We start from the raw sequence: 12,366 nt of genomic DNA, 5'->3' as shown, positions 1-12,366 counted from the left end.
CACAGCACACAGTCCTTCAAACAACCAAACAGGGTTGCTGTAATCAAGGGGATTGCTGTAATCAAGACAGGCTTGGACAGAATGAAAAGGCCTCAATCTTAGAGGTGTTTGTAAGGAGAGGTGGCAAGATATGAATATGTGCTGGATTTGGGTGGGGCAAGACAGAGGGAAGATTCAGAGATAGTACCTGGGTGACAGTAGGGGTGGTGGTTATGTCACTACTAGAGAAAGGAGGAAGTAGGAGGGTTTGGGAAGGTAGGTATGGGTTTACTTTTAGCCATGTTTTGTTTAAATTGGTCATGAGTCATCCAAAAGGAGATGCCATGACCTGGAAAGAAATCTATTTTAGGGTATATTTGAGGGTTTGGCAATTAGAAGTAAAATATTTTCACTTGCAAACTGGGATAATTTGATGTGAAAATTAGTAAAATGCAATAAATATAGCACCTCACAGTAGTGTTTTTACAAATTCATTTTTCAGGATAGAACTGCACTTGAAAGTAAGTTTTGAACAGCTCCTCTTACATTCACATAAAACTCAGTCAGAAGGTTTTAGAGCATTTGGTGCACCTTCAAATATATATAATGCTACAGCATTTCCTGGGCATGTAATCTTGAAAATGGATTTAGAAATATGGTAGATTCTGTCTTGATAGTATGATGCTAATCTGAGCAGAACAAAAGCTTCATAGTACATATTTTGTTTTTATTCACTGTTACAGTGTATTTACTGATCTAGTAAAATCAGGTTCTGCTACCTCAATTTCTAAGTAATAATATGATCAAAATTTCATTCTGTTTACATGAACTCCTCTTTGCTAGTCCCTGCAGTGGCCACTATTAAAATGTTATTTGTTAAAGCAGGAGAGTCACAGGTAGATTAATCCAAATCAAGCCAAAATGCTAAAGTGAGTCAGTTTGGTGCTGATATTTCTGTTTGAAGACAGGAAGGAAGGAGAGTCGTCAGTATTGTGAGTCTCCTTGTTTAAAAATTATCTGGGACTTAAGCGGTTTGATAAGCATTTTGGTTTTTTGTATGCATTCTCTGCTCCTGCTCAGAGCAATTAAAAACATTATATATAAATTGTGCCAAAAAATACACATGTGGGTGTACACTGGTATCTGTTTTGCAGGCAGAAATTGGGCATCTCATTTTGAAAACCTCTCTCTAAATTGAAGAGTTGATTTTAATAGCATTTATTATACATTCTAAATTTAATTAAAACTCTCTTCAAGGGCTTAAAGGACTTTGAAAGAACATTGGTTTGCTTCACAAAATATACACACCCCAGTACAGCAAGGTACTTAAGCAGATGCCTAACTATAAGTACATGAAGCCCATTCAAGTCAGGCACTGCACCTTGCTGCACTAAAGAGCCTTAATGGGTAGGGTCCTGATTCAGCAAAGCACTTAAGCACATGCTTAACATTATGCACATGCTCATTGCAGGGGAGATCAGAATGGAAGAATTTTCCCCATATTACAAAATGTATAGCTCAGTAAACAACAAAGTAGAAAAAATGATGTTAATACATGCGTATTATATCTCTCAGAGTTTACTTTTAGGAAAGGACATCTCCAAACTGCCAATAATATCAGCTACATGAGAAAACACTCAGTTATATGTTTTGGAGTTATCTTACACTAGAAAAATATTGGCAGGAGGCATTGAATGCCATATTAGGCTCCTAAAAGTGCCCTGGCCAGTGTTTCCTCAGATTTGTACTGTACTCTTGTAACAACAGACATATCAAGAGATTAATATTAAGACAAATTTGTTAATGCTGCAGTTTGGGCAGCTAACAAAACGATCACTTTTTAAACTGGAAGTCTGAACACCTGCCAACTTATAATTATTGGATGGTTCTGTTTACAAATCTATTGTAAATGGGGGGAGGAGGCCTGGGTGCAATCAAAATTATAAATAATCTGAAGGTTTTGGAAAAGTAGTGGAATATTTTGCAGGCTTTCCTCAAAAAGCAGGTCTGCTGACAACTAATATGAAAAAGAAATGGAAAAAGCATTAAATCATGCATCTCTCAAAAAAATTCCAGCCACACATTAAACTCTGTTCTAAGATTATCAAGTGGAATTAAACTGACCCCAGATTTCTAAATTGTACCATAGGGTAGTCACACTAAAAAACACCAACAACTTTGATTTAAAGTGTTCATTGGAATGCTGTGTTTGTTTTGTTTCTCTTGTACAGAATTATTAGCTTTCTTATCTGTCTAGTGCTTGTACTGTGCTCATCATAGTGCTATGAGAACACTTTACAAGTTATAAAACTAAACATTCAAAATATCTTTATATCTTTTTTCCCTTCCATCCACAGTCAAGTCAATATGTGGTGTTCTAGGTGCAAGAAATAGGTTTTACATTTTGATATGAAGACACAGTCATTCTAATCTACTCTGGTAGTAATTTTCATAGTTGTGGGCCAGCTGCTGAGAAAACAGTTTCCTGTACATGATTATCAGTTGTGACATTTCCATCATTTCAGTGGAATGTAATTGTCGGTGTCTTATACTGGTGTTAATTGTCATAGTAGTGAGTGTCTGAGCTAGTGATCTCAAAGTGAGGTTGTCCTGGTAGCACGTGCCAATTCCACAGCGGACTTGAAAAATAAGTGGATTGTGCTGCTGAATAGGAGGGTCTCTGCATTTTAAAACATATGCAACTTTTTAAAATTGGTGAATTTTCATTCCTAGGCATAATGCTTTGCAGTAGCAAAGCCCAGAACTTCCAAATATAACCATCATTGTTAATGACAATGGAAATTACATATTTGTTGTTATGTGATCTGTGATTTGTAAGGTTTATTTCCAGACTTAGGTTACTCGTGTTTGCTATATTTATATTTGCTATATTTTAGCCTTCTAATAAAAAATATTTTTTTTTGAAAAATACTTCGAGTTAGTGTCAGAGTTTGACCTTTAATATTTTCTCCTTCTAATGTATTTAAAGTAATTATGTTACTAGTTTAAACACAGTTAATGGAACCACTGTGGTTTAGTAGTAGATAGGGCTGGAGACTTCCATTCTGCTCCTAGTGCTGCCACTGATTAACATTTCAAAAATTACTGTGCTATTGAGCAAGTCCCTTGACCTGTCTGTGCCTCAGTTTCCCCATCTGTGAAATGGGATATTTAACTTGCTTTTGTAATGCCCTTTGAGATCCATGAATGAAAAGTGCTCTGTAAGAACTAAGTATTCTTCTTATTATTAGTGGCTATCCGATAATTCAATTCTGTCTAGTTTTTAGAAGACAACTAAAAAACAATCCCTTTTGTAGGGAAAGTAAGGAAGCTGAAATTGTTTAAAGATGATAGAAACAAGAATGAAAGCTAGGAAAAGTAACCCATTTCTAGCATGTCAGATTCTGAGTATTCTGATGAAAGTTAGTATTGTGTAGGCTAAACATACGAAACGTTGTTGCTGGTTGTCAAATCTACCACTGATGTGTATACTGGGCAAGTTTGTGGCCCATTTCATATGTAGATATGCATAGGAGCTAACCATAATAGAGGCCTCTCTGCTTAGAGGAGCATAGGTGCTGCTACTGATGTGTTCCCTCCTGCTACAAGTTGGCCAAAAAGAGAGCAGGCAGTTTGTGCTCCTCTCAGTGCAACTGGGAGATCCCCCACAGCCAATATACATATGCACAATCAGTAACAGAGGGCTCTGGCTGTTGCAAGCTAGCTATTTGTGATTTTCTGTGAACTGCTTGAGATTTTTGGATATCCCTGACTAACCTATACCTACTACTTTTTCATAGGTCTTGATGGCTCTACATGAGATGTTCCCAGCAGTGCATGCAGCAGAAATGGCCATCCAGAGAAATCCACATTCTTGGGAGGCATGGCAGACTTTGGGACGTGCTCAGCTTGGATTAGGAGAAATAGGACTGGTAAGAAAACAGCCTTATCAAAGAATGGAACATGCAGATCATGAATTCAGAACCACGTGTGATAGAGTAAAAGTACCAAAATGCCAAAGTAATTTAATTTCCTTATAAAACTTGAATGTAAACAAGGCAAAGGATTATTGTTCCTTTTATTTCCAGTAATCTCTCCTACTTTGTTTCTTAACAAACATTTCCTGTATAACATTATTGTTGGGTTTGTGAAAGACCTGGCCAGATCAAAGCCATTCACCTTATTCACATGAGGGATTTAACCAATAGTGTTGTTACACTTATGTAACTACACAAGTACAGCTGCCTATTGCCTATCAGGATGCAGTGCGGTTTACCATGGTTTGAAATTAATGTACACTGCACCTGTTCAAGTCATGGACTACCAGGGCCGGCTCCAGGCACCAGCTTGCCAAGCAGGTGCTTGGGGCGGCCACTCCGGAGAGGGGTGGCACGTTCAGCTATTCGGCAGCAATTCGGCGGACGGTCCCTCACTCCAGCTCGGAGCGAAGGACCTCCCGCCGAATTGCCGCCGCAGATTGCGATCGCGGCTTTTTTTTTTTTTGCGCTGCTTGGGGCGGCAAAAACGCTGGAGCCGGCCCTGTGGTCTACATTGGCGCAGCTTGTCTATAATAGGGGTTTGCACCGTTGCAGCTACATCAGTGGCTAAAACACTCATCTAAACAAGACCTTACTCTTTTCCACAAGAAGTTTATGAATTTAGCAAATCTATATGAAACCAAGGTTGAGTTGTCTTCTCCATTAGAATACTTAATTTGGGGGATCAAATATTATAACCCTCTTTTATACCTAGTTTGGCACTGATAAGTTAATAAGTTTTACATTGTGTTTAAGAAATGTAGGTACATGTGTCCAGAGATAAGTGTGATAGGTGCTTATGTGTCACGACCGGGACATTGGTGGTCAGACCTAGTGGTTGGAGCAGGAGTTGGGAGTCCAGCCAAATCAGGTACAAGGAGGTCAGAGTTCAAGACAGGCCAGTGGGCAGATGGATAATCAGGCATTAGGAGGCAGGTAAGGTGAGGTCGCCGGTAGGCCAAAGTCCAAGGAAGGCCAGAGGGCAAACTGAAAGTCAGGTGTCAGGAGGCAGGCAGGGTCAGGTTACCAGGAGATCGGGGTTGGGCACCAGGTTACAGACAACAATTAAATAGCGAAGTCAAGGACAAACCAGGGTCGGAAGCTAGATTTAGGGTCTGTCGCAAGCAGAGAGAGGCAGGTAGTCTGTGGTGTTCCTCAGACAGCTCTCTTCCATGCTTCCTGGTTTAAGTATTGGTACCGGCCAATCAATGGGCTGTGAGGCGCTGCCACTCAGGTCCTGCTGCGTGGTACTTTCTGCCAAGCCCAGCCCTACAGGGCCGTCCTGTAGGAGCCCAAACTAAACCTCCTGTGATGATCTGGTGGCATCAGCCACCCAAAACCCCCATAATCTCTGGTTCCAGCCCTGCTGGTTCATACATTGTGTAAAATAAAATATACAGAGATCTGGAATTGCATTGCAAGTTAATGTTGTTGAATTTTTTTAAAAATAGTTTAAAATTCTTTAACAAAATAAATGAATAAATATAGGTTGGACCCTTTAGCAGATCCTCTTTTTGCAAAAGTGTACACTAAAATACCTTATTTTTAAAAAATAACACTTTTACTGGGCAATTACATTGTCCTTATGCATACTGTACATACGTACGTACGTGTGTGTGTGTGTGTATATATATATATATATATTTTTTTTTAACTGATAAATGAGTAGGTACACAACAGTTATACCCAACTGCTCCTCAACTTACCTTTCCTTATTAGTGTTTCAGAAAAAGTAGATCTTGTGAAGGAGGAATGGGTGATGGTCTTCTGGACTAGTTCAGGGAAGTCATGCCATGCATAGCAGTCAGTATGTAAGAAAGTATGGAGACGTTTATGACAGAAGTAAACAAGTGGATGGTTAAGGCTAGTGTAGCAGAGTGCAGGACTTCTGATCATTGTGTCTCAGGACCAAATTATAAAGATAAAAAACAGTTTCCTATGAACGCATAGACTAATGAACTGGAACTACAAATAAAATGGTGGCTATAATTAATAATATCTATCTCAAATATCATTCAAACCAGCTATCCTATAATAAAGAGCAATATGGGTGAGACCCGATGTTTGTGATAATTAAACATATGTGACATTCATATCTGTGTACACAGTTTTCTGGCTGTGTTAATTTGAAAGCACAACCAAGCAGAACTATTGATGAAAACAAATGCAAAAGGCCATCAGTAAAATGATTAATAATGGATTCTGAACTAAAAAAAAATATTTGTTTTATTTTATTTGATCTTTTGTAATACATGGAGTTGAGCAGCTATGTGATGATCCAAGAATAATACATTTACAGGGAATTCAGAGTCCTGTTGAAAAGAGAATGATTAAAGGTGTAATGTTTCGGCTGACATTTCTTTGGCTATTTATGAGAAATTAATATGAAGTGTTTTCGTTTTCTTTTTTTGTGTGGCTGGATCACTTAAAATTTTTTTTTTTTTTTTAAATAGAAGCGTCAGTGGAGACTAGTGCAAAAATGTGACATATAAATAACATTTGAAAGCTGTATACTACATATATACAGTGTCTATTCTCTTGATATCACAAGATGAAGATGTTTTACATACAAACTCATAGAATATCAAGGTTGGAAGGGACCTTAGGAGGTCATCTAGTCCAACCCACTGTTCAGAGCAGGACAATCTCCGGACAGATTTTTACCCCAGATCCCTAAATGGCCCCCTCAAGTATTGAACTCACAACCCTGGGTTTAGCAGGCCAATGCTCAAACCACTGAGCTATCCCTCCCCCTAATGCATATCTAAAGTCTGGCACATTGAATCACTGGTGAAATTCTATAGCCTGTGTTCTGCAGTAGGTGAGACTTTATAACTTTTCACAGTCTGTTTTGGATTTAACTATTTTGAGTAATTTTGTATCATGTGCAGACTTTGTCACCTTACTGTTTACCCTTTTTCCAAATCACTTATGAATATGTTGAACAGCACTGGTACCAGTACATATCCTTGGGTGACTACACTATTTACCACTCTCCTTCGAGTGCTGATCCCCATGTGGATTCCAAGCGTGGGTGTGCACGTGTGCCATGCACTGGAGCCAGAACTGTTCATAGTATTGTCCGTTGACCCGCATCATGCGTCGACCATGTGGTATATCCGAGGCTTTTAAGAGGCTGTGCAGGTCGACGCAGATCCAGTTCCCTCTTACCGCCGCATGGCCAGAGTTGAAACCCTGTCCCTCCATGCTCTTAGTCACCTAAGAGTACTACGTTCAGCCTTTTTCACTGTATATTGTTTCCTTGTTTAGTTAGTTAGGTAGTTGTCTGTTTTTCATCCGTAGCCAGTTAGGTTCTTCATTAGATTTCTCCCCTTTAGGGGCTTCTCTCCCAAGCCGGGGGATTATGCCCCATCAAGCCGTTTTTAAAAACTGTGCCTCATGCCCTCGGTCCTTTTCGGTGAGTGACGAGCACACCCGCTGCCTGTACCATCTGGGCAAAGCCCACATAGTCTCTCGCTCCTCCATTTGCCACTCTTTCCCATCACAGAACCAGTCAGCTAGCGAGCTCCAGCTCTGAAATTTTCAAATGGCAGAGGCCATGCGCCCACGTGCACAGAAAGATCTGGCTCCGGTGAAACCACTGGAGCAATGCCCATCACCGATGTTGACCGCCTCACCTGACCCCTCCCATACGGCATTACCAGAGCCCTCCCGCATGCACAAGAAGCACAGGCATGGGTGGCTCCTTGATGGGGACCACCTCAAAATGCAGCGTTTCCTCCCTGAGCTGGAATCAGTTGGGCCAGAAATTGCACGCGATAGCTGAAGGCTCAACTTCGACTTCAGCACTGGCTTCCAAGAAAGCATGCACAGAACATTGTTCCAAATGCCACTGCTCTCCGCCAGTCCTGTCGATTCTGACACTGGGACCCTTTACATCACTTCCGGCACCGTTGACCCCACTAGATCCGTCGAGCTCGGTGCTCCCGACCCCGCGCACGCCAGGCTGTTTATCGCCTCTACCGACGGCAGAGCTTATGTTGCCGTTCCCCGGTACCCCACCGCGTTCGGGACCACCACAGGGCCCCAGGCTCCCTACTCCGGCTGATGAACTCCTTGTCCTCCATCTCTCTCCGCCAGCGGTGACGACAGCCAAGCCCCTTCTCCTTGTTGACCGTCCTCCCACATCACTGATACCACCAGTACTGCCTGCACCATCGGCTCCCCCCTTACCAGAGCAGTTGGAGCACTGATGGTCATGACAGCACCGCAGGAACCACCCATTCTTACGGGTGCTTCATCATCGCCGGACGATGCACTTATCCCAGCTTCCCTCTCCCCACTGGATGACCACGCACAATACCAGTCCCTGTTCCGTCGCATGGCCCCCACCCTCAACCTCCTGGTAGAGGATGTTCAGGACCCCCACGACCAATTCCTGGACATTCTTCAGCTTCTGGGACCCTCCTGCATGGCGTTGCCCATCCATTCGACTATTTTACAGCTGGCCCAGATGCCGTGGCACACGCCAGCCTCTTGTGCCCTTACACCAAAGTGAGCGGAACACCGGTATTTCATCCCCTCCAAGGACACAGATTTTCTATTCACCCCCCCTCCGCCAAATTCCCTGGTAATCAATGCTGCCATTGCACGTGCCCATCAGCAGCACTTCAAATCAACACCACCAGATCGCAGTGCCAAGAAACTAGACTTGCTGGGTAGAAAAGTTTATTCATCGGTGGGGTTACAATTTTGTATTGTCAGTTACCAGGCCATTTTGGACAAACACGATTTTCTGTCCTGTTCCTGGCTGGTGGACTTCCAGGACACTCTCTCTCCTGACCGACAGCAGGACTTCCAACGCATGCTAGATGAAGGCAAACTGGTGGCCAAAGTTGCACTCCAGGCAGCAGTGGATACTATAGACACTGCCTCTCACTCTTTAGTGTCCGGGGTTGTCCTCTGTCGTGACTCATGGTTGTCCTCCAGTCTAGTGGTCTTCCAAAGGAGGTCCAGGTGACGCTGGAAGACCTTCCCTTTGACAACAATAAACTGTTTAGCGACAGACGGACAAATACCTTCACTCCCTTAAGGACTCCCATGCCACTCTTTGCTCCCTGGGTATCTATACCCCAGCTCCCACCCGCCGACAACAGCTCCACCCTTCTGTCCTCGCACCACCTATCAGCCATACCCCCAATGACCTTTGAATCTCTTCAGCATCAACCTCACTCTCAACAGCCCCGGCACTCTCCCTCAGCTGCCTCTGCTGCTTCAACTTCCCACCGATGACCCAAACAATTGTTTTGACTCTTATATCGAGACCCGCGAACCACCCCATAACCCTTCTGGACACACATCCCGTCATATTCAGGGATCACCTGGCACTCTTTGCCCACACGTGGAGTTCCGTCACCTCTGACCACTGGCTGGATAACCGTACTCAGAGAGTTGTTATTAATGGTTCCCAATCCTGCTGGAAAGGCATAACAAGTGGGGTTCCGCAGGGGTCTGTTTTGGGACCAGCTCTGTTCAATATCTTCATTAACGACTTAGATATTGGCATAGAAAGTACGCGTATTAAGTTTGCAGATGATACCAAACTGGGAGGGATTGCAACTGCTTTGGAGGACAGGGTCATAATTCAAAATGATCTGGACAAATTGGAGAAATGGTCTGAGGTAAACAGGATGAAGTTTAACAAAGACAAATGCAAAGTGCTCCACTTAGGAAGGAACAATCAGTTTCACACATACAGAATGGGAAGAGACTGTCTAGGAAGGAGTACGGCAGAAAGGGATCTAGGGGTTATAGTTGACCACAAGCTAAATATGAGTCAACAGTGTGATGCTGCTGCAAAAAAAGCAAACATGATTCTGGGATGTATTAACAGGTGTGTTGTGAGCAAGACACGAGAAGTCATTCTTCCGCTCTACTCTGCGCTGGTTAGGCCTCAACTGGAGTATTGTGTCCAGTTCTGGACACCGCATTTCAAGAAAGATGTGGAGAAATTGGAGAGGGTCCAGAGAAGAGCAACAAGAATGATTAAAGGTCTTGAGAACATGACCTATGAAGGAAGGCTGAAAGAATTGGGTTTGTTTAGTTTGGAAAAGAGAAGACTGAGAGGGGACATGATAGCAGTTTTCAGGTATCTAAAAGGGTGTCATAAGGAGGAGGGAGAAAACTTGTTCACCTTAGCCTCTAAGGATAGAACAAGAAGCAATGGGCTTAAACTGCAGCAAGGGAGGTTTAGGTTGGACATTAGGAAAAAGTTCCTAACTGTCAGAGTGGTTAAACACTGGAATAAACTGCCTAGGGAGGTTGTGGAATAGATATTTAAGAGTAGGTTAGATAAATGTCTATCAGGGATGGTCTAGACAGTATTTGGTCCTGCCATGCGGGCAGGGGACTGGACTCGATGACCTCTCGAGGTCCCTTCCAGTCCTAGAATCTATGAATCAACGAAGAAAAATCTGCATGACGTGTGTGCAGTTTCAACGGACACTACTATGAACAGCTCTGGCCCATGGCGCGCATGCGCACCCACGCTTGAAATCCAGATAGGGACCACACATCTCGAAAAACCTCCAGTTAAAGTAAGTAACCTTCTCGTCTGTTGAAATGCACAGAAACAGTTCTGATCCTTCACTGCACTTTAGTCATTATAAGTGGGTCATTAAAGGTTGATTTCACTATACTGCCAAAGACAAATTAAACAGTCATTTTCCCTACACTTTAGGATCTTCATCAGTACAGTAGCTTTTCATGAGAAAAACAAAATGGGTTCTGGGTTTTTGTAAAACAAATAAAAATAAGAAAGCCGCGTAAAGCAGAATTTTGCCAACTAACACTGTTATAGACGTTTGCAAATTAACAAATAAGAGAACAAACATAAAACAAACCAACACTAAGTGTTCTTTATTTATTTGGACAAATATAGTTAGTTATGTAATTATTTGATAATAGTTCACAGAATACTAGTAAATGTTCTGTAGTATATTTAGTAAAAGTAATGAAGTCTTGGTAATATGAGAACTCTCTATATCACTCTTCTGTTACTTCTTCATAGAGAAATTGGGCATAGAGTATCATGTCTCTTTTATAAATATGGGGTTTGCAGATCAACAAAGAGCAAAGTATTGCATTTCTGCTAGAATGCGCATATGCCAGATATACCCAATATTATTATCCATATATATTGCTCATAGATCTAGCCAACTCTTGTATTACATTGGAAGTTTCTATTATAAATTGTGACATAAACCATTTCTCGACTTTAGTTGTATTCCTGTGTCATTTGCCAAATTTAGCTAATTAGAAATACAAATATATGATAACTAATGGGAATGCCAACATAGTGTGTGACATTTATTAGTCCATGTAACTTCTGAGTTAGTGGTTCCAGTGTAAAACAGTCAAATCTGTAGACCAGGCTGCTGCCATCCTAAGGGAAACAAATCATAACTCAAAACTGATTTTTATAGTTCTGTGTAGGATTAAGGCATTATGTTTTATCACACTGTTATAATATTCTTTTCTCCTAAGAAGGACACAGTATGCAGATTATTTTGTAGTAAGTAAAATACTATTTTGAGCAGTGTTATATAATAGTATAACTCTGCCATTAATATTAAAATCATAAGTGGACACTTGCTTTTCTATTAAGAACACAAATACAAAATAGAGACGCAATTAAACTTTTAAAAGTTACTGTTTGTTTTATATTTGTGCGACAAGCCAAGTGAGGTAATATTTTTTATTAGACCAGCAGAAGTTGGTCCAATAAAATATATTAACTCACTTACTTGTCTCTCTCATATTCTGGGACCAACACAACTACAACAACACAGCAAATATTTTATATTTGTTTCAGCCAAAAAATTGGCATTGAGCTTTTCTTTACATTATTCAGCTTGTAGTTCTTTATTTTTGTATGTTCTGTAAATATTGGTATATTCATCAGGTTTTGGTGTGAAATAATTTTTTTCTTGTTAAGGCATATTTTTCCAACCACAAGGCCAGCAACAGTCACATTCTAGCACACAGTATTAAGGGAGTTTTTGGCCAGAAGCTGGGGGAAGTGGAGCTGAGGTGAAGCTAGGGGGCTAGAGCTAAACTATCAGGAGTCTAATGGTAGCACTGCATTTGGGCTAACTAGCCATGCTTCCAGTATTGATGGGGCGGGAGAGTAGGCACTCCATACTTCAGACTTTGCATGGTTAGATGATCACTTCAATGCCTCTGATAGTCTCACCAAAGAGGAGAAGACAACACTTTCTCTGCATCCACAATATGGACTTGGTTTGTAGCTTTTGCCAATCCATTGGTTTTCCACAGGAGGCAATAATACTATCCCAAGTGGCTGTTCCCAAGCCAACTTGGGGGGCAA

General features: G+C 41.5%; 1 protein-coding gene across 1 annotated transcript in view; it reads left to right on the top strand.

Annotated features, from left to right (window-relative positions):
* The window catches only part of TTC33 (tetratricopeptide repeat domain 33), a 111,867-nt gene that overhangs the window by 81,236 nt on the left and 18,265 nt on the right, over positions 1-12,366 (top strand). Inside the window, exon 4 of the mRNA XM_065406379.1 lies at positions 3,780-3,911. Coding sequence (XP_065262451.1) covers positions 3,780-3,911 — 132 coding nt within the window. The remainder of the gene's footprint in view (positions 1-3,779; positions 3,912-12,366) is intronic.

This window comes from Emys orbicularis, chromosome 6 (genome assembly GCF_028017835.1).
Source record: "Emys orbicularis isolate rEmyOrb1 chromosome 6, rEmyOrb1.hap1, whole genome shotgun sequence".
Classification (NCBI taxonomy): Eukaryota; Metazoa; Chordata; order Testudines; family Emydidae; genus Emys; species Emys orbicularis.
The sequence above is the reverse complement of the archived record's forward strand: the minus strand, read 5'-3'. Positions and strand labels throughout refer to the sequence as shown.